The sequence below is a fragment of the Neurospora crassa genome, linkage group IV, assembly GCF_000182925.2.
Source record: "Neurospora crassa OR74A linkage group IV, whole genome shotgun sequence".
Lineage (NCBI taxonomy): Eukaryota > Fungi > Ascomycota > Sordariomycetes > Sordariales > Sordariaceae > Neurospora > Neurospora crassa.
The window spans coordinates 1,569,503-1,586,674 of record NC_026504.1 but is presented as its reverse complement, the minus strand read 5'-3'; the positions used below and the strand labels follow the sequence as shown (position 1 = coordinate 1,586,674).

At 52.8% G+C, this 17,172-nt stretch overlaps 5 protein-coding genes across 7 annotated transcripts; 3 read left to right on the top strand and 2 right to left on the bottom strand.

Moving 5' to 3' along the window:
* The first annotated feature begins 678 nt into the window (after positions 1–678).
* Positions 679–1,816, top strand: NCU06542 (putative mitochondrial 37S ribosomal protein MRPS12). Its single transcript, XM_957156.3, has 3 exons — positions 679–977; positions 1,133–1,426; positions 1,561–1,816. The coding sequence occupies exons 1-3, from the start codon at positions 822–824 to the stop codon at positions 1,633–1,635; spliced, it is 525 nt and encodes a 174-aa protein (XP_962249.3). The 5' UTR covers positions 679–821; the 3' UTR covers positions 1,636–1,816.
* On the bottom strand, positions 1,734–4,327 carry NCU06541 (alpha-1,2 mannosyltransferase KTR1). The gene is made up of 4 exons (XM_957155.2): positions 3,761–4,327; positions 2,762–3,664; positions 2,411–2,699; positions 1,734–2,346 (listed from the first exon to the last, which is right to left on the bottom strand). The coding sequence occupies exons 1-4, from the start codon at positions 3,809–3,811 to the stop codon at positions 2,279–2,281; spliced, it is 1,311 nt and encodes a 436-aa protein (XP_962248.1). The 5' UTR covers positions 3,812–4,327; the 3' UTR covers positions 1,734–2,278.
* Positions 4,328–5,776: 1,449 nt separating this feature from the next.
* NCU06540 (topisomerase II associated protein) lies at positions 5,777–10,034 on the top strand. The gene is made up of 3 exons (XM_957154.2): positions 5,777–6,133; positions 6,566–8,807; positions 8,869–10,034. The coding sequence occupies exons 2-3, from the start codon at positions 6,613–6,615 to the stop codon at positions 9,155–9,157; spliced, it is 2,484 nt and encodes an 827-aa protein (XP_962247.1). The 5' UTR covers positions 5,777–6,133; positions 6,566–6,612; the 3' UTR covers positions 9,158–10,034.
* On the bottom strand, positions 9,747–11,791 carry NCU06539 (hypothetical protein). Its single transcript, XM_957153.2, has 2 exons — positions 10,745–11,791; positions 9,747–10,663 (listed from the first exon to the last, which is right to left on the bottom strand). Exons 1-2 carry the CDS (start codon positions 11,298–11,300, stop codon positions 9,957–9,959), a joined length of 1,263 nt encoding a protein of 420 aa, XP_962246.2. The 5' UTR covers positions 11,301–11,791; the 3' UTR covers positions 9,747–9,956.
* Positions 11,792–13,152: 1,361 nt separating this feature from the next.
* Positions 13,153–16,409, top strand: NCU06538. 3 transcript variants are annotated; one of them, XM_011395894.1, is made up of 7 exons: positions 13,153–13,563; positions 13,669–14,608; positions 14,673–14,709; positions 14,767–14,837; positions 14,936–15,210; positions 15,294–15,410; positions 15,496–16,409. In XM_011395894.1, the coding sequence occupies exons 2-7, from the start codon at positions 14,372–14,374 to the stop codon at positions 16,235–16,237; spliced, it is 1,479 nt and encodes a 492-aa protein (XP_011394196.1). In that variant the 5' UTR covers positions 13,153–13,563; positions 13,669–14,371; the 3' UTR covers positions 16,238–16,409. The 3 variants fall into 3 exon arrangements, with proteins under 3 accessions (XP_011394196.1, XP_011394195.1, XP_011394194.1); XM_011395893.1 differs by having other exon boundaries at positions 13,153–13,596; XM_011395892.1 differs by having other exon boundaries at positions 13,669–14,713.
* The last annotated feature ends 763 nt before the right edge of the window (positions 16,410–17,172 follow it).

Sequence of the window (17,172 nt, the reverse complement as noted above, 5' to 3'; positions counted from 1 at the left end):
CTCTCTCTCTCAGTAATTCAAAAGCCAAGCCAGCGGGTAACAAAGGTCAATGGCATTGGCCGGCACACGGCCGATATGCTGTGAACAGCTGGGTCAAGTGTCTCCCCCTCTGCCGAGGTAAGGTCTCCACCATTCACAAAGCTCCGAATCGGGCGGTCCTCTTAAGAGGTCATTTTCCCCACAAAGATTTCCTTGGCCGGGGTAAACGGTGGCCACGACAGGGATGCATTTGGGGGAGACACGGTAGAGACGGGACATCGGAGGAGGGGCACTCTCTCTCGAATGGACCTTGATGATGGCCGGGCACGGGGCACGGCGAGCGGTGACCATTGTTGCTAGACCGTGGATCGTGACTCGTTAATCGCGAATAGCAAACCATGGATCGTGAGCGAGAAGGGAAAACAGAGCCAGACGAGCGATAGAAATGGAATGATGAGGTGCCAACGAACGAGTTTCAGAAAACGAAGGGGAATGGAAAACAAATGCCATGTGACTGTCAGTTTGTCGAAGGCTCACAGCTAACCGATGATTGCCGCACACGACTCGGAGCTTACCCAATGGCTTCCGTCCCTCAAGCACGGCAGTAGGTACGTACCTCTGCTACCTTCTTGGCTCAGCTTATCTCCACGTGTGTCATCCCGTGACACGAAAAAAGTTCCCACACTGGTACCGCCCGCCGCCGCCGGCCCTGCGTGCGCCTGCCGGGCCCGGCCTGGGGAACCGCTATCCTGTACTGTACCGCGTCCTGTTGCGCGCCGCGACCGACCGAACTTGACGATTTCGGAGCATCCCGCCATCAGCAAGATCCACAAGATCACAAGATGGCGACGACTTTCTTGCGGAACTTGTTTTCGCAGGCGCAGCCGTCGCTGCTACGACGGCCGCTGATGCCATCGTCCTCTTCCATCCTTCCTGCTGCTGCGCGGTTGTTCTCCAGCACTCCGGCGCAGAATGCCACTCTTAACCAGGTCATGAGGGTAAGTGATGATGATGAGGCTATCCCCAACCCGCCTACCTCTACCTACCTATGCACCTATCACCACTTTGGTTCCCGTGCTACTACCACAGCCCTATGTCCCGCGTCCAATTCAATCTGATCAAAAGCTAACCACTCTTATCTTCATTCCTCCAGGGTTGCCGTAAGCCCCAACGTGCTCGCCACGCCGTCTCCCCCGCCCTGTCCTCCATCAAGTCTCCCGCGCTCAAGGGTGTATGTGTCAAAGTCGGCATCACGCGTCCCAAGAAGCCCAATTCGGGCGAACGCAAGACTGCCCGTGTCCGTCTTTCCACGGGTAAGGTCATCACGGCCTATATCCCCGGCGAGGGCCACAACATTTCGCAGCACAGCGTCGTGCTCGTGCGTGGCGGCAGAGCCCAGGATTGCCCTGGTGTGAGGTATCATCTTGTTAGAGGTGCTTTGGATTTGGTAAGTTTTTTCCTGAGAAGAAAAATCCCTAGATGGAGACCCCTGGATGGAGGATGGGAGAGAAGGAGAAAAAGGGGAAGATGAGTGTTTAGTTTGTGAAAATGATGTGCTGACAAAGAATGGTGATAAAACAGGCCGGTGTTGCTACTCGTATGTCTAGTCGTAGCAAGTACGGTACCAAGAAGCCCAAGAAGGCCTCTGTTGGTTAAGCAGCTAGCACAACAGAGCACAATTGAGATGATACCCCCCCTGGTTACATGGCAGTAGGATGATGATGATGTGATGTGAGCGTGGTGGAGGTGGTTAAGCTTCATCCATGTAGTTCATCATTCCGCATCCTAAACTATGTGTCCGTGTACTATAAGGAAATAAAAGGTGCATGACAGGATATCGGCGTCCATATTCCTTGTATTACGACTGTCGAAGACTGGCCATGTTCAAGATGATACAACACCGAAGACGAAATACTTCGGGGAAGGACGGAGACACTGGACCAACTGTGTTGCTGTCAGCTTGCCTTTTCACACCTGGCAATACCAGGGTTATCTCAGCAGTCGGTAACAACGAACCTAACCCTAAGTGATTGTGTCATGATTTCCTTAACGCCCCTTATAGCCCTTCCCTATCCATCAAAACACTCAGAACAGGCAGCTTCGTTTTTGCCCAACCTTTCCCATTTATAGGTCCATGTTTCCAGGCAATTGGGTTGTACCACCAATTGAGAACGAAAAAGTCATTATAACGATAATACATTCTAGGGAATGTCCGCTTTTGGTTTTATTTGCAGACCTGTTTTCCCAACATAAAGCCTTAATCCCCACACCCTCAGAACTGTTTCTTCTTCGCCTCCTTCTAATCCGACTGATCTTGCCAGCCTTCTGGCTTCGGAAGACCATTAAGCTCGTAGTACCTCGAAGTGCCTGATAAGTGATTGGGGTCAGTGGACGGCTCAGTAAGAGAAGGGAACTTCCGGGTAAGACTTACAAGAATACCCCTTCCAGTCAAAGTTCTCCTTGGGGTTGCAGTGGCACTTGCGGTCGAGACGGAACTGCTCTCCGGTGGGGCAGTGAGTGAAGGGAACGTGGTAGTAGGCAATGTCGTTGAAGAAGTGGATTTCCTCCTTCTTCAACATCAAGCCGGCGGCAATAGAGTGGACCGGGGCATCGCCCCAGCGCTCATAGAAGAAACCACCATCCTGATCCAGAGACTCGAAGTAGTCGGTGTAGGCCTTGGAGCGAAGCCAGTTGAGGCTACCAATCTCAAAGTTGGACCACTATAATAACATTGTTAGACTAAACTTGTCGCAAGCTGTGAATCCTCACGGAAAATACTTACAAAGTGGCACTTGTTGTAGGTCTTGCCACCATCGTCACTGAGGAAAGCCATGGAGTTGCCCTCAGCAATGTGCTCGGGGTGGTTCTTGATGAACTTGGTAACGCTGTCCCAGAGGGTCGGGATAGTCTCGAAGTACTCGTAAAGGCTGAGCACGAAGCTGTACTTCTTGTTATTCTCGTGCATGAAGCGGAAAGGATCGTAGTGGATGTCGCAGTGGAACTCGACGCTCGGCTCAACGCGCCAGTAGTAGTCGTAGTTCATCATGAGGGGCTGGCGGAAGAAGAAGCCGGACTCAAAGCGGCACATGTGGCGGTAGCTGATACTGTCACCGTAAATGATCTTGCGCTGTCTCATGTCCTCGCGAACCTTTTTGGCCTTCTCCTGGTCAATGTGAGGCGGGAACGACCAGTGCTCGGTCGGAATCTCGCCATAGTACGTCTTGCCGGACACAAGCGAGGAGGTAACCTTCTTGAAGGTTTCGTCAAATGGCTTGTCGTTGAGGAAGACCCAGTCGTAGTTGTAGCGGCGGTTGAAGCGGTCCTCGACCGAGCGGATCGACTTTGCAATTTCCCACACATCGCCGTTGCGAGCCAAGGTGACAAAGGTCGCGTTCATGCGAGGGCCGCCCTTAACCCCAGACAAGTCGTTCCAGCCCGGGTCATTCGGAGTCATGGCCAACGGGTACTGGGCAGGATCGTAGTCGGCGCCATTGCTCTTAGCGGGTGTCTTTTCATCGTGGGCGACTTCGGTGGTGCCTCCGGTGGTACTTCCGGCAGTGCTTCCGGTAGTACTTCCAGTCGATGGCTTCGAGTTTCCGGTGGATTGTTGGAATTTGCCAAAGTTATCTTTTAGGGGGGTCACGACGGATGACGGCGTAGAGATGAAGTAAAGAACGGCGATAACCTAACGTCATGGTTAGTGGGGTACCGGGAAAGCGAACAGCTACTATTGAGTGCAGAGCATTGAGCCAAGAAGTGTACCAGAGATGATCAGACTTACAAAAAAGGCAAGGAGGATGTAGCGCACGTAGCGTGCGCTGCCCGCCGCCATGTTGAAGGAATACGGACTGAATCGAGCCTAAAGTCAAAGTTTGTCGAGTGCAGTGGTGATTGTGTTTCCGAAAATGTTCGTGTTCACGGGTCCTGTGGGACAGGATGGACAATGGCTGAAGGCGAGCCACGGAAGGAAGCGACCCGGATCCCTCGTGAATCGCTGCTGCACGACAAGTCTTGAGATGTCCGGATCCCGGGGAGATGTCCGAGATGGAACTGCAGATGGCGAACACGGCCTCGGTGGTTGAAAGAGATAATTCAACCAGGAGAGAAGATGGCCAGGCTTGGATCCTGAAAAAGAAGTGAAGTTGAAAGAGGAAGAAGTTCCCTTGGAGGCGGGACGGGAGCCAAGTGTTGTTAGCTGTCAGGGTTCGAAGGCTCGGGCGCAGTCCTGCTAGGGCAGCCCACTGCAGCTTCGTATTGCCTGGTATTGTATGGATATAATGCGGAGGTTTGCTAGGCACATTAATTGGCACGTAGAGGTACAGAGGGGTGCCACGTCCGCGTATGCAAAGGGGTACCCGGGCCGTTGGTTGAGAAGAGTCTGGCACTTTTCTAGACTGTAAATACCCCTGGATACTTTGTTCTGATACTTGGGGACTTGGATATTAGAGGAATGTCTAGCATGGAGATGCTGGTATCTCAAGTGCTGTTCATGTTTCGGCCTCTTTAGAGGTAGTTAGGTGCGAACTAGCCTGTAATGAAAACATCCCAAAAGTGTCGGTATCTACCTACAACATCCTCAGCAACGTCCGCAAGTGGCCTAAATAATATCTACATACCTACCAGAAGCTATCGCATTCCCCGTTCCTGATGGTCGCTTGCGGTGCATTCCCCTGAGCACCTCAATGTTTCCGTCCGGCCAGGACCAAAAGATTGGCCGCGGGGGTAGGCGGCAGGGAAAGACATTAGGGTGCCCTCGGTGCCCCCACAGCTTCGTCGTCACCTGTATCCGCAGGTACCCCATTATTGCGGGCCGTGACGGTTCTAGCGTGGCCCTGTTAGTAAGGGACAAAAACCCCCTTGAGACGGGCGTCGTCAACTTCCAGGGGCACTACCTACCTCTACGACGACTTCAGTTCACATGTCGCATCCGTCAACGGAGGGGTATGTCTTGAGCTTCTTGATCCTTTTACCACGCTGAGAAGTGGCTGATTAGCTCATACTATGATACTTGGGTTAATATGATCTGCTGCCGGCCTGCTCCCTCCGCATTGCTCCTCCGATCGGAGTAGTTCTTCAAGATGGCGAAGAACACCGACTTGAGTGATGGCCATGATACCTCCCTCTCAAAAGAAACAACAGGGAAATACCAGGCCCCTGATATAATTCAAGTTCGACTGCATACTATGTACAGTAAAGTCACCTGTCAAGAAAACAGCCTTAAGATAGCCATGCCATGTTTGCCTCTGTCCATGTCCGCGCTTCCGCTTCACCTGCATCGGAATGGCGAATTCACATACTTAGAAGCACAGTCTAAACAGCTGCGTTTAGTCACGGATGTCACGGCAGCAAAATGGATGCCTGAGCTACTGTCCTTGCCCTTCAGCTTTCTTGCCAAAATCGATATCTCGAGCTTGAAATTTGGTTGTCGGCTTGGCGTTAAATGTTGACCATGAGGTTGCCGTCCCGTCCGGGTCTCATGTTGTAGCCTCCAGTTGATCACTGTTACGCATCACAACTAGCGGGCGGGTATCGCCGATTGGCTCATCGGATAAAACAACTTGCAAGACTGGAAGGATGGAATGGACATTCTTGCCGGCGGTTGAGGATCCCACAGCCCGGCAGGCAATGGGCCTCTGGTTGCCGCCCAACCGTGGCAATCACTCCCCCGGCCGCGGCCTTGGAAGTCCCATCGTCAGTCAACGAACGGCAAGACAGGAGGGTGGTGTGTCAAAGCGTCAGGCCTACCGCCGCCCGCCCACCTGTTGCCAGGCTCCATTGGCCCTCGGGGGCGATTGGTCCACAGCTCCCTGATCTGGCTTCTGAGTTGGAGTTGGCCTGACTTCATCCATCTGCGTCGGTCTCTTGTCGCCTTTTGCGCTGCCATCAAGCTACCACTCCGAGCAACCGCATCCACATCTTCACCGCGGCGCACCCAGTTGCGCTTCCGGTCGTTAGTTCACAGCCTTCTTTGCTTCTCTGTTTTAATATTTCCAAGCCGAGCGCTGAGTATTTGTTGCCGCCCTGACAAGCTCTGCTCCGCTCCTTTGCACGAGTCGCACCGCCGTCGACACGTCTCCTTTCCCTTCACGTCGCGCATCGCAGCATCATGGTGCTTGACCAAACCGATCATACCAACATCTTTACATATCGTTCTGTACGTTGTTCTTTGATTTCTCTACAGCGTGCTTGCAACCTCGGTATGGCAAGGTCATGGGATGAAAGTTGGGCTCCCATGTCCCAATTCTCCATCTTCCATGTCGTTGTTGTTGCCCCGCGCTTCAAGAGACAGCTCACCACCCCCAGCTAGGTGGAACATCCATCGAGTCGCCCCTCTGCTTGGCTCGGGCTGTTTGACCACTGGACCTTCAAGCCCTTCCTGTTTCCCCTTCCACCCAGAACTTCGTGAACCTGCGTCACGGCTGTTCCTTCTTTATACTTCTCGTCCCACTCACCAACCAGGGTCTCGTCTTTTGCTTTGCCCCTCATTTTCCTCTGTGCCCTTGCCAATCAGCCAAAGCTCAACATCGCACCCGGATTTGCGCCGCAACGATCTTTCTTCGCTCAACGTATACTGACCCTACAATAGTGATACCTCTGTAGAAATTTTCCATAAACCCAACAGGCATCGCCAATATGTCTTTCTTCAACTTCGACCAGTCTCGCCATAATACCGCCGCTCCCGGCTTCTCCCAGGCTCACGATCCCTTTGCCAGCCTAGCCAACCGGGACGAGGAAGCCGAAGAGATCGACTTCGAGGACACTTATGACGGCTTGGGTGACCAGCTGGATGAGACCGACGATGCCTTCAATGATGATACTTTTGGCGGCGATACTGGCGAGCCGGGTCCTGTAGGCAAAGACTTTGACTTCTTTGGCCACACCGCCAAGGTCGCGAACGTCATTGAAGAGGAAAATGTTCGTTTCAACCGCCAACAACCAGCTGCCAAGGCTCCCCAGCCTGTCGCGCAGCCATCGGCCTATACGCCCATCGCCGGACCCTCGTACAACTATTTCGCGCAGGCTCCAGTTAGACCTGCCAGGACCGGCTACGAAAAATACCACGAGCAGCCGATCGAGGATCTTCAGGTTGACGCTGCTCTCTGGGGTGTCGCACCCAAGAAGCAACCGCCGCCGCCTGCTCAACCTGCCGTCCCTAGCGCGCCGTCTGGGGGCCGCAAGATGCTGAGTCTTGAGGAGGTTGAGGCTCAGATGCGCGCCCAGGCTAAGGCGGCCACCCCATCTCCCGCTCCTCAGCATCAGCCCCATCAAATTCCACATGAACAGGCTTACCTCTACCAGCACCAAGCTCAGAACCAGCCGCAGGCTCACTTCCAAGCCGGTGTCGTTGAACCTCTGTACCATCAACCGCAGGGACATCCCATGACAATTCTTCAGCGGCCTCACTCGAAGCCTCCTACGCCAGCCCAGCCCTCTTCCCAACCGCCCGCTATTCAACAGCATCAGCAACCCGCTGTTCCTCAGCAGCCTACTCAGATCCTGCAGAACCCCAACCGTCTTTCAGGCGACGCGGCTAAGATCGGGCTGCCTGTTCACCCTACGCCTCCGTCCGGTCCTCAGTCCGCTCACCAGGGCCACAGGCAACAAGGCTCTCTTCCGCGACAGCCCCCTATGATTCTTCATCCTGCCCAGCTGGCTCAGCTCTCGGAGGAGGAAAAGGCTGCGTATCTTGAACAGGAAGCTAAGCGCGCCAAGCGCAACCACAAGATCTTCCAAATGTCTCGCGACAATGGTATCATGACGCCACAGGACAAGAATTTCATCACCCGGATCCAGCTTCAGCAGCTTGTCGCAGCCACTGGAAATCCCAATGAACACGGCACAGACGAGTCACTCGCCGAGGACTTTTACTATCAAGTCCATAGTCAGATCCAGGCTGGCCATCGCCAGCACCCCAGCCAGCCTCTGAACCAGTTCGCTCAGACTTATCTGTTTCAGACAGGAAGCCGTCAAGGAGGTATGCGCCGCCATAACAGGGGTCCTGAAAACCATATGCAGAGGATGGAACAACAGGTCCAGCGTGCTGTTGAGGCGGCCAAGAACAAGCCCAAGAATAAGCAGCTTGTTATTGAAGGTAGCTTGGGCAAGATTTCCTTCAGCAACGCCAAGACCCCGAAGCCGCTTCTCAACATCAAGCGTAACGACAGCGCCAGCGATGTGAAGAAGGCACCGCATCCTGTTAATGGCCGGGACAAGAAGGACGAACTGAGGGCCCTCGAGCTGGTATACACTACACTTATGAAGATGGAAGACCACGAACGCAACATGCCTATGGCGCCTGCCGAGGACGATCAAGAAGCTCTTGCCAAGGTCTTTGCATGGAGTAACGAGGGACAGGCGTTGAATGAGCAGCTTTGGAAGGCTCTGAGGGTGCAGGATCACGACCAGCCAGGCCGCATCCACCCCTTCATGGCCCTTCTCAGTTACAGTAAGGGCAAGAAAGCCATACCGCGCATCTTCCGTCACACGAACCACGAGCAAAGAATTACCATTTTCACACGCATTGTCGTGAATCTCGACCAACTCGACGTTGTCCGAGAAGCTCAGGTTACAACTGATGACATCCAGTTCAACGCCGCTATGCGTGAAAACATTGAGCTGTTCTCGGCTGCTATAGTAACCACGCTGTTCACGTTTATGAACGAACTCGGCCTCGATCTTGTTGCCGCCATCCTTGGTCTTGTGTGCACGCGCAACGTGGACGTCATCGCCAAGAGCAGAATTGGCGCGTCGATGCTTACCATGATTCTCAGTCGGGCGGAGCTTATCAAGCACAATGGCGGAGGCAGTGAACAGGATTGGCGTTCTTGGTAAGTTCCTCTATATTCATGGTATCATGAGACATGAACCAAATGCTAACTGTCTCTACAGGGACATGACCTACACTCAGTTCTTCAACATCCTCGAGCCCACTCTTCCGTACATTTTCCCCGGTAGCATTGCCACCGATCAGGATACCTACGTCTGGCAGCTTCTCGCCGCTATCGGTATCGGTGCCAGCCCTGACCAGCAGCAAAGACTTGTCATTGCTGTCAAGGATCGTGTCATGGACACCGTCAGCCTCGCCAAGACGTTGCCTCCAGCACTCGCAGCCGACCGTCTGCAGAACGTCAACCTCTTCATGCGGTCGATCGGCCTCGACGTTGAGCTGCTCCAGTAAGCAACTCGGCAATAACCCTACACACATTGACTTTGAAAGTCCGTTGCAAAAACTATCTGGGCGGGTGGTTTAAGCAACGACGATCATCATCATCATTATCGAAAAAAAGGAAAAGTTGCGTTGGTTGCATCGCGTTCGGTCAGCGATTGTTCTTGAAGAGTCCCTTGCATATATCGAGAGACTCGCTCATACTTTTAAGGCGGATCAAAAAAAGCAGCTTGGTGGAGGAACAGGAACCATGTATATGGGCCATTTCACAAGGAATTGTTTACCTTAATAAACATTTTGGCTTACCTACTACTGAAAGGTAAACTCCTGGGGCGGGAAGCAGGAGGAGTTTCTTCTTACCTACATTGCATCGCTGGGGAAAAGAAAAGAACTTGGCGGTTGGTTTCTATATAACTCGGCATTGCTGTATGGATGGATGGATGGATGGATGGATGGAGACAACTGTAGAATAGGGACCAAAAAAGCGGTCGGTCGGGTTGGGTTTTGCGAGGTCAAACATCATTGATCATTGTTCGCCACACCTGTCACCATAACGGTCTGTTTTCAGGAGAAAGCCTGCGAGGAAGAAGGCGGGAAAGAATGGGAGTCAGTCGTAGGGTATCGTATTTTTCTTAAAGATGAGAAGAGAATCTATCAGTTAACCAAAGGGTAGTAGCCGCTGACCCTCTATATTGGGGCTCCCGCTTGGAAAGGCTCACATATGATATGTGCTCAGCTTTCGCTCCCACTCCCTTTGCCTTTACCGCTTCAAGCGTGAGGTCCTTCTCTTATCGCCGACAGTCTCTGACTCCTAGTCAAGCTGCATGGCATTCGACGAAGAAGATGTTGCCGCTGCTACCGCCTTTCCCTTTCCCTTGCTGTTAACAACCTTGTTCGCCGCAGCCGTGACGGTGGCCTTTTTCGTGCCAAAAACCGAGGGCACCGAAACCGCCTCCTCACCCGGCTTCTTATCATCCGGCCCCAACCCGTTGATCGACCGCAGGATTTGCTCTTCGCCCCAATCCGACTGCAGCCTATTCACTTTCTCAACCAGATCAGGCGCTCCGCTATCATCTGTTGGCTCTGCCGCCGCCGCCGCCTCCTCCCCATCCTTCTCTTCCTTCATCTCCTTCTTCTTCTCTTCATCCACCTCGTCCTCTGCAACCGGCGCAGCATTAGCAGCCTCGCTCGACCGCAAAAGCATACACTCATTATACGTGTCCCACGCCTCGCCGTGCTCGTCGTGGTACCACTTGAGGTTGTGCCAGGGTTCTGTCTGCACAGCGCGCAAACGGTCCGCCATGGTCTCGGCTGCCGCTCCTGCCGCTCCCGAATCAGACGACTTGATGGACATGTGGATTGCACGCCCCGCGGCCTGCTTGTCGGCGGGACCACCGGCGCCGCCCGCGGCGGAGGGGCCAAGACGAGCAAGCCGTTCTTGCTCGGTGGCGGCGTCAAGATAAGGGGCTACAGGTCGGAGTTGGACGAGGGAGGTTACTGGGGTCAGATGGAGGTTGTCTGTTGGAGGAAGAGGTGGAGTGTTAGTGAGGATGAACTGGCAATGGGAATAGAGAGGGGGGAAGGTTAAACTGGACTCACTTCCTTGAAACACACCAACCATGTGCTTCACGTAATCCTCGCCCGCACTACGACTACCCGTCAACTTCTGGTCGATAATGGCCTTGCCTTGCGCCACAGCCTCAGGCCAGCTCAGGTTTTGCGCCTCATCATCGTCTCCTCCTCCAGAATTACCGCCACGCCGCCCACCCGCACCACCAGCTCCAGGGCCACCGCGTGCCGATCCTCCTTGTCCACCAATGTTGAAACCACCGGCCAGACCAAGACTGCCGCCCTTCTTGGACTCCATCGACTTGGCTAGCGCCACACCCCACGCAATACCCTTGTCCTTGTTGTAGCCATCGCTCGTCTCGAGAGGGATGTCGACCTCGTAGATGCCTGTTTCGGGCTTCACGCGGAAGCCGTTGATCCGTGGCGGCTTGATGGAGGACGGGTCTTGGGCGGTCTTGGTGACGTAGCGGAGGACGACGAGCTTGCGGTCTTGGGGGAGGGGAGGCTTGATGAAGACGTTGTAGGTGGCGACGATGGGGTCGTCTTCTACGTCGGGTTTTGTGGTTGTTGGTTGGGGAGGTGCCATGGTGGGCTTCCTGGCTGGTGTGGACAAAAAAGTTGGAGCTTTGTCGCCGTCTGCTTGGCGAGGTGAGGAAGAGGTGATTCCTTCGGAGTGGTTGAAGTTTTTTGGAGACGGTCGCGCTAATGATTGGCTGTTGCGATAGTATTGGTCGGTGTCGAGTCTAGATGTACGGTCGGTGCAATAGCGATACTGGATAATATTTGCCTCGATGCTTGGTGTTCAAAGTGTTCCGTGAAAGTCTATCACTTCGACTCTCCGAGGTCCAAAAGATGCAATGAAGCACCCTCTTTACACGGCTTCTTTGCCTGCCCCGCGACGGCTGCTGGAAAATTTCCAGTTAGAGGCCATGAACAACGGCCAGGATCCCGGCAGGCACGACTTTACAGGGGCAGGGCAGGGGCCCCGCAGCAAGTTCACCTCACTGGCCCGAGCACCTGCACCACCTCGCCCACTGGGCGTTCGTCCCCAACCCACCTGGAGACGCCCTGTTCACGATTCGCGCAGGACCGTTCCATCCATTCCATTCTGTGGAACGCCCTGGTGTGAGCGGGCTGATGCACCCCAGGATTTGGCTGCTGGTACCTGGAAGGTGCCCCTGGCGCGTTTCTGATTCCAGCCGCCGTCAGTGGCACCTTAACTAGGTAGGGAGGTAGGTCACTCCCCTCCCGTCGTCCACCAATCCTTAAACATCATGTCGGCGGGTTAGTTGGGTGGCATTGGATCTCCCACCAGGTCATCATCCCGATCCGCGATCATCGCCGCCCGTTGCTTTTTATTGTTCATCCTATAGACCACTCTTCTTGGGGATTTAGATCTGTCACATGGTTTTGGGACGATCTCAAGTGATATTGCATTTCGGTACCTTTCCACTCCGAACACTCAATAGCGGCCACTCGAATGAGAATGGACGCGGGAGACTGTGTTACCGAGAAGCCATCACACTCACCCATTGAGTTATGTACAGTATGAGATCCCTCATTATAACCGACAACATGCCGAATCTACCCTGAGATAGCGCGGTGGATCTGCGGCCTTACTCCACCAAGTCGAGCAAAATTATAAAAAACACACTCGCAACCTCGATGGTCCTCTTCGAGAAGCTCATTTCGAAGCTGTGGCTCTCTTGTGAACGTCGAGACGTCGTCACAACAGGCGGTGAAATGACTTCGATCAAATCTTGACAGGACACTACGGACTTTTCTCCGTGGGTAGTGTGGTGGGGGGATGACCGAAAAAGCCGATCTCGGTCCAGTCATCTGGCGGCACGATGAGGGAAGACAGGCTCATCAAAAGAAGCCCTCCCCCCCTTTTGTTTTTATCTTGGCACGATCTTATCATCAAACCACTTTACTGCTCAGCTCGCCGCTCTTCATCAGCGTGCTATCTCCAAGCCACAGAAAATGTCCAAGTTCTGAGTCTGACTCGGATTGAGTCTATGGGATTCCACAATGGAGCAAACGAAGGTGAGCGAGGTTCTCATTACGATGCAAGCAAACCTAGCTACTCGTTGTTTTCCCCTCAGGGCTGGGTTAATTGTATATCCGCGGGGATCCCCTGTGCGCAACAATTCATGTCCAGTCCGCCCAGCCACTGGGAGCCCTTCATTTTTTGGAGACCAGGACGACGTGATGTTCCTCACAAGGCAATTTCCGTTTTCATGCTGGCATCAGGCCTGGGGGTTTCGAGGAGGATATCTCAGATATCCAGCCTATGTCGATCCGGGCAAGGTCCTAGTGCACACTAGCTAGCTCCGCATCATTGACCACAACCGTTCAACTAGCCGTGCACGTTCTTATATCATCCACGACACTGTGTTCCATCCGACACTATTTGCCATGGCCCTGCGGAAATCAGATGATGATCTCTTCTCCTCCTTGATCTCCCACTACTTCATCTACACTAATACCACTCTTTGCCCTGTTCACCTCGAGCAGTCCCAAGTTTTACCCGGCTGTATCTGTGCCCTTCAATCATTTTACTTTGCGCAGAATCAACCAAGGACACCAGAAGGCGTGGTCTTCAGACAGTTCCAAAGACTGAAAGGCACTATACTCTCGGCAGTCACTGGGACCCAGCGGCCCGGCACTTATGCCCAACCAAACCAGCCCAATTGGACCCATCGCGTACCGTCTGGCTGGAACCGATCTCGTTTCAACGACTCCGAATACGGCCAGGTCGGGTTAGACGTCGTCGTCAGCTGCCCACAAGCAGTGTAGCATCATCCGCTTGGCCGAGGGAGGCTGTCAGGTAAAAATCCCTGAGCAAGGTGAGAGTCCCAGAGATTCTGCTCTGTCATCTTGTAATGATAATCTCATGCCGGAGGAGAAAATGAGGTACAGCAATACAACTAACAAATGACCGAATCCCATAGTTACTTGCCCGGACTCGACCTTTCTCACACTTTTAGGTCGAGACCACCAACCGGGATTGTCCTCATCCGAGAGTCCTGGTCATCTCAATAGCAAAGCCTGATGACCCTCTTGATTCAGTCACATTTGTCTGTCGACCACCGGTGACCCTATTATGTAGAACTCACAACGTGCCAGGTTTCTTGTTACCTTAACCGGAAGAGGCAGTCAGTTATCATACCACTACTCCGCGGAAATCCAATTTCAGAAAGGCGGTCAGCATTGAACATTCTCGCTTTACCTCAGCAATAACACACCTACAAACGCTACCGATCCCTCGAGGCCCAGTTTTCCATTGTGATAACCTCGATCAGGTCAACCACATTGAGCGGACCAAATTCCGGTTCGTGTGCTCTCCTAATCGGGAACACTGGGAGCTCGCCCGCTAGCAAGCCAATACATCATCGTCATCTCGTCAGGCTCAAGATAACACCACTTGCTCGCCCCACCCTCTGATCTTGGGATCGCCTCGGCCACATACAGAGATCGCTGCCGGGGTGAAGCCAGGTTTCAGGGGCAGGGTAGGGTACCCCTTTAATACAAACCTCAAGTTCGACCCTTTTACCGACCTGTCAGGGTGACCGTGGCGAGAGGCGTGTATCCTTCGCCTTCACCTACAGCTTTTACAGAGTCTCACTTTTGCTCGATGCACCCGTCGTCCCCGGCATGCATGGGAGCAGGTACGGTTCTGAGGCCTATGTGCTGTACAGGTCTGAAGATGAGAGCACGGCGACGCCACCACCCCGCGGATACCGTGTGAATGAAGATTACGGCCCTTCTATGCTGGGAGCAATCTGGACGACATGGTCTATTGCTGTCATTTTTGTCGCCCTGAGGTTTTGGGCGCGGTCCAGGGCTGTGAACGGGCTTGGGGCATCGGATTGGTGCATTCTGTTTTCTCTGGTTGGTTAGAGGCTGAAGTTTTTGCCAACAACCTTCGTACCTGCGTTCTAACATATGTTGACAGATGATGGCAGCGGCAATGTCCAGCAGCCAAAGCATTGGTCTGTCAGACACTCTCTACTATGATATCAAGATTGCAAAGCCTAACGAACTTACAGAAATCGCACATGGCATGGGCAAACACATATGGAACGTCGATTATGAGGCCAATTATGTGTTTTTAATGGCGGTAAGTGTAGTTGTCCTAACCCCATATTACTCAGTTACTCATTGCCGCCGCATTGTCAGTGGCTCACACTGACCTGGATGTTATCATCATCATGATAGGGATTCTGGGCTTCGTCTTTGACTTATTTCCTTTCGCTGGCGATGACCAAGATCTCCATCTGCCTGTTATATCTCACCATATTCACCGTGGAATCGGCACGGAGGGCTACATATGCTGTCCTCGTCATTGTTTGTATTACCAGTGTCTACACGATTATGATAATCTGCACAGCTTGTGTACCACTGCGAGATTTCTGGGATCCGGCTCAACCTTGGGGCGTTGGATTACCCAAACCAACTTGTCATACAAACCAGTGGTACTGGAGCTGCACAGGGTTAGGCTGATTCTTGACCTTAAACTAGTCCAGACTCCTCAAACTGATAAGCTAACATTTCTTTTGCCTTTTGGCTTCCCCAGTTTGACAATCACCACGGATTTTCTCATCTTTCTTCTGCCCATCCCAATCGTCGGTCCTTTGAAGTTACCCGCGCGACAAAAGGTTTTCGTTGTCGGCATCTTCGCCGTGGGCTTTGTGTAAGTATAAGCATTCCAATCACCACGCACTCATGTCGCCTGGAGACATCATGTACTCACCACACAATCTTTCCTTACCCTACAGTATCTGCATCGTCTCACTCGTCCGCGTCTTCTATCTCTACGCTTCCCAATACACAGCTGTTCATGATATCACCTTCAGCACCGGACAACTCACCTATTGGACCGCAATCGAAGTCCACACTGCCATCGTCATCGCCTGCGTCATGACCCTGAAGCCTCTCATCGTCCGCTTCTTCCCTAGCTTCCTCGACCCGCGCGCCAGCAACAACAGCAGCGGTGAACAAGGCGCCACAGGCGAGCCAACTGCCACCAGTAGCGACCCCCCTCTGACGGTAGGCAGAAGACCATGTCGCAATGCGTTTGGGCAGCGTCTCTCATGGATCGAGGTCCCCGATACTAGTGGACAGCAGCAGCAATCCGGCCCAGGGCTAACAACAACAACGACGGCGGCGGCGGTTGGGGATGCTGCGCTAAGCGAGATACCAGTGAGCGGGAGGGGGCGATACCAACAGTTTTTGAATTCTCCTTTTCTTCTGGCGGCTGGGAGGACATCGACTGATAGCAGGCCGTCTTTTGAAATGAAAACCTCAACAACAACAACAACAACGACGACGATGACAATAATGACAAACTATAACGTTACGACAACCTCGGCAGATTCGATGAAAGCGAATAGCGATACGACTTCTGTGTCTGCGCTGTACCGTGAGGAGGACGTGGATAGCACGACAAACCTCAAGGGTTGTTGTGCGCATGGACAGAGTGATGCTGGTTCGGTACATGGAGTCAAGGCCGACTGCTAGCTACAGTTCCGCAGCGTAATAACTGAGGCATATGGACACCAGCTGCACTTGTTGAGGCTAATTGTATATATTCAAGGTGTGTATTGTACATATTATATAATGAGAAGCCGAGGAACAAGTAATAAAGGATAGTACCGAAGCCTTTTTTTCTTGCTTGTAACACGGCACGGGACTTCTACTTGAGTGGAAATAAGTACCTCCGTGTTTTTGGTGAGAACTAATCCTTTGTATGGGAGAGGTGGTTCCAATGGGACATCAACAACGACATGTTTACAAATTCCTTTGATCAGATAAATCCGTTCGTTTCCATTCCAGTTAGGTACGTACGCTTCACCTCGGCTCTCACCTAACGAGAAAAGCATTACAGACACCAACAGACAGACTGCCATTCAAATGACACCTAGGTAAGAAGTAGCTCTTCCGCACCTCCCCCGAGCTTCCTTAGCGAAACACTTCCTTGTCTTCACGCAACATTTCATGTTCCCCCCTTCGGGTTTGGCTGACTCCATCCACATGAGCTAGAAGTGGATTCTAAGGTTGTGTGTCGTGCCTGCCTTCCCCGACTCACTTAAATGGTAGCTCTTTGCTGGGTTGCTGTTCAGATGAGCCGAAACTGAATGCAGTTGTGGCGTTCTAGGAAGTTTGTGGACATAAATCAATAAATCTTATTTCGGTAAGTGTCACTTGTCGCGGAAGGAAGGCGCACGCACTACCTTTGGAAAGATGGGAATCGTGTCTGAAAGTTTTAGCTTCCGCAAGTATATTATATAGAAGTATGGATCCCAATTCTGGCACCTCTTTGGAAGTCTTCTTGTTCTTCACACTTCAAACGGTTCTGTCATGCGCTCATGCGCTTAGTCAATTCATGGAAGGGATCTATCACTTTGGTGGCATGAGTACTCGTAGTTCCTCGTAGTTTAGCCATCGTATAATCC

Bases quoted from the DNA above. Each gene is read 5' to 3' on its own strand.
- NCU06542 (XM_957156.3), top strand. From the start codon at position 822: ATGGCGACGACTTTCTTGCGGAACTTGTTTTCGCAGGCGCAGCCGTCG. The intron at 978-1,132 runs GTAAGTGATGAT...TCATTCCTCCAG, and splicing joins CTCTTAACCAGGTCATGAGG to GGTTGCCGTAAGCCCCAACG. The intron at 1,427-1,560 runs GTAAGTTTTTTC...GTGATAAAACAG, and splicing joins TTAGAGGTGCTTTGGATTTG to GCCGGTGTTGCTACTCGTAT.
- NCU06541 (XM_957155.2), bottom strand. From the start codon at position 3,811: ATGGCGGCGGGCAGCGCACGCTACGTGCGCTACATCCTCCTTGCCTTT. The intron at 2,700-2,761 runs GTAAGTATTTTC...ATGTTATTATAG, and splicing joins CCTACAACAAGTGCCACTTT to TGGTCCAACTTTGAGATTGG. The intron at 2,347-2,410 runs GTAAGTCTTACC...ATCACTTATCAG, and splicing joins TGACTGGAAGGGGTATTCTT to GCACTTCGAGGTACTACGAG.
- NCU06540 (XM_957154.2), top strand. From the start codon at position 6,613: ATGTCTTTCTTCAACTTCGACCAGTCTCGCCATAATACCGCCGCTCCC. The intron at 8,808-8,868 runs GTAAGTTCCTCT...CTGTCTCTACAG, and splicing joins GAACAGGATTGGCGTTCTTG to GGACATGACCTACACTCAGT.
- NCU06539 (XM_957153.2), bottom strand. From the start codon at position 11,300: ATGGCACCTCCCCAACCAACAACCACAAAACCCGACGTAGAAGACGAC. The intron at 10,664-10,744 runs GTGAGTCCAGTT...TTCCTCCAACAG, and splicing joins GGTTGGTGTGTTTCAAGGAA to ACAACCTCCATCTGACCCCA.
- NCU06538 (XM_011395894.1), top strand. From the start codon at position 14,372: ATGCATGGGAGCAGGTACGGTTCTGAGGCCTATGTGCTGTACAGGTCT. The intron at 14,609-14,672 runs GTTGGTTAGAGG...ATATGTTGACAG, and splicing joins GGTGCATTCTGTTTTCTCTG to ATGATGGCAGCGGCAATGTC. The intron at 15,411-15,495 runs GTAAGTATAAGC...CTTACCCTACAG, and splicing joins ATCTTCGCCGTGGGCTTTGT to TATCTGCATCGTCTCACTCG.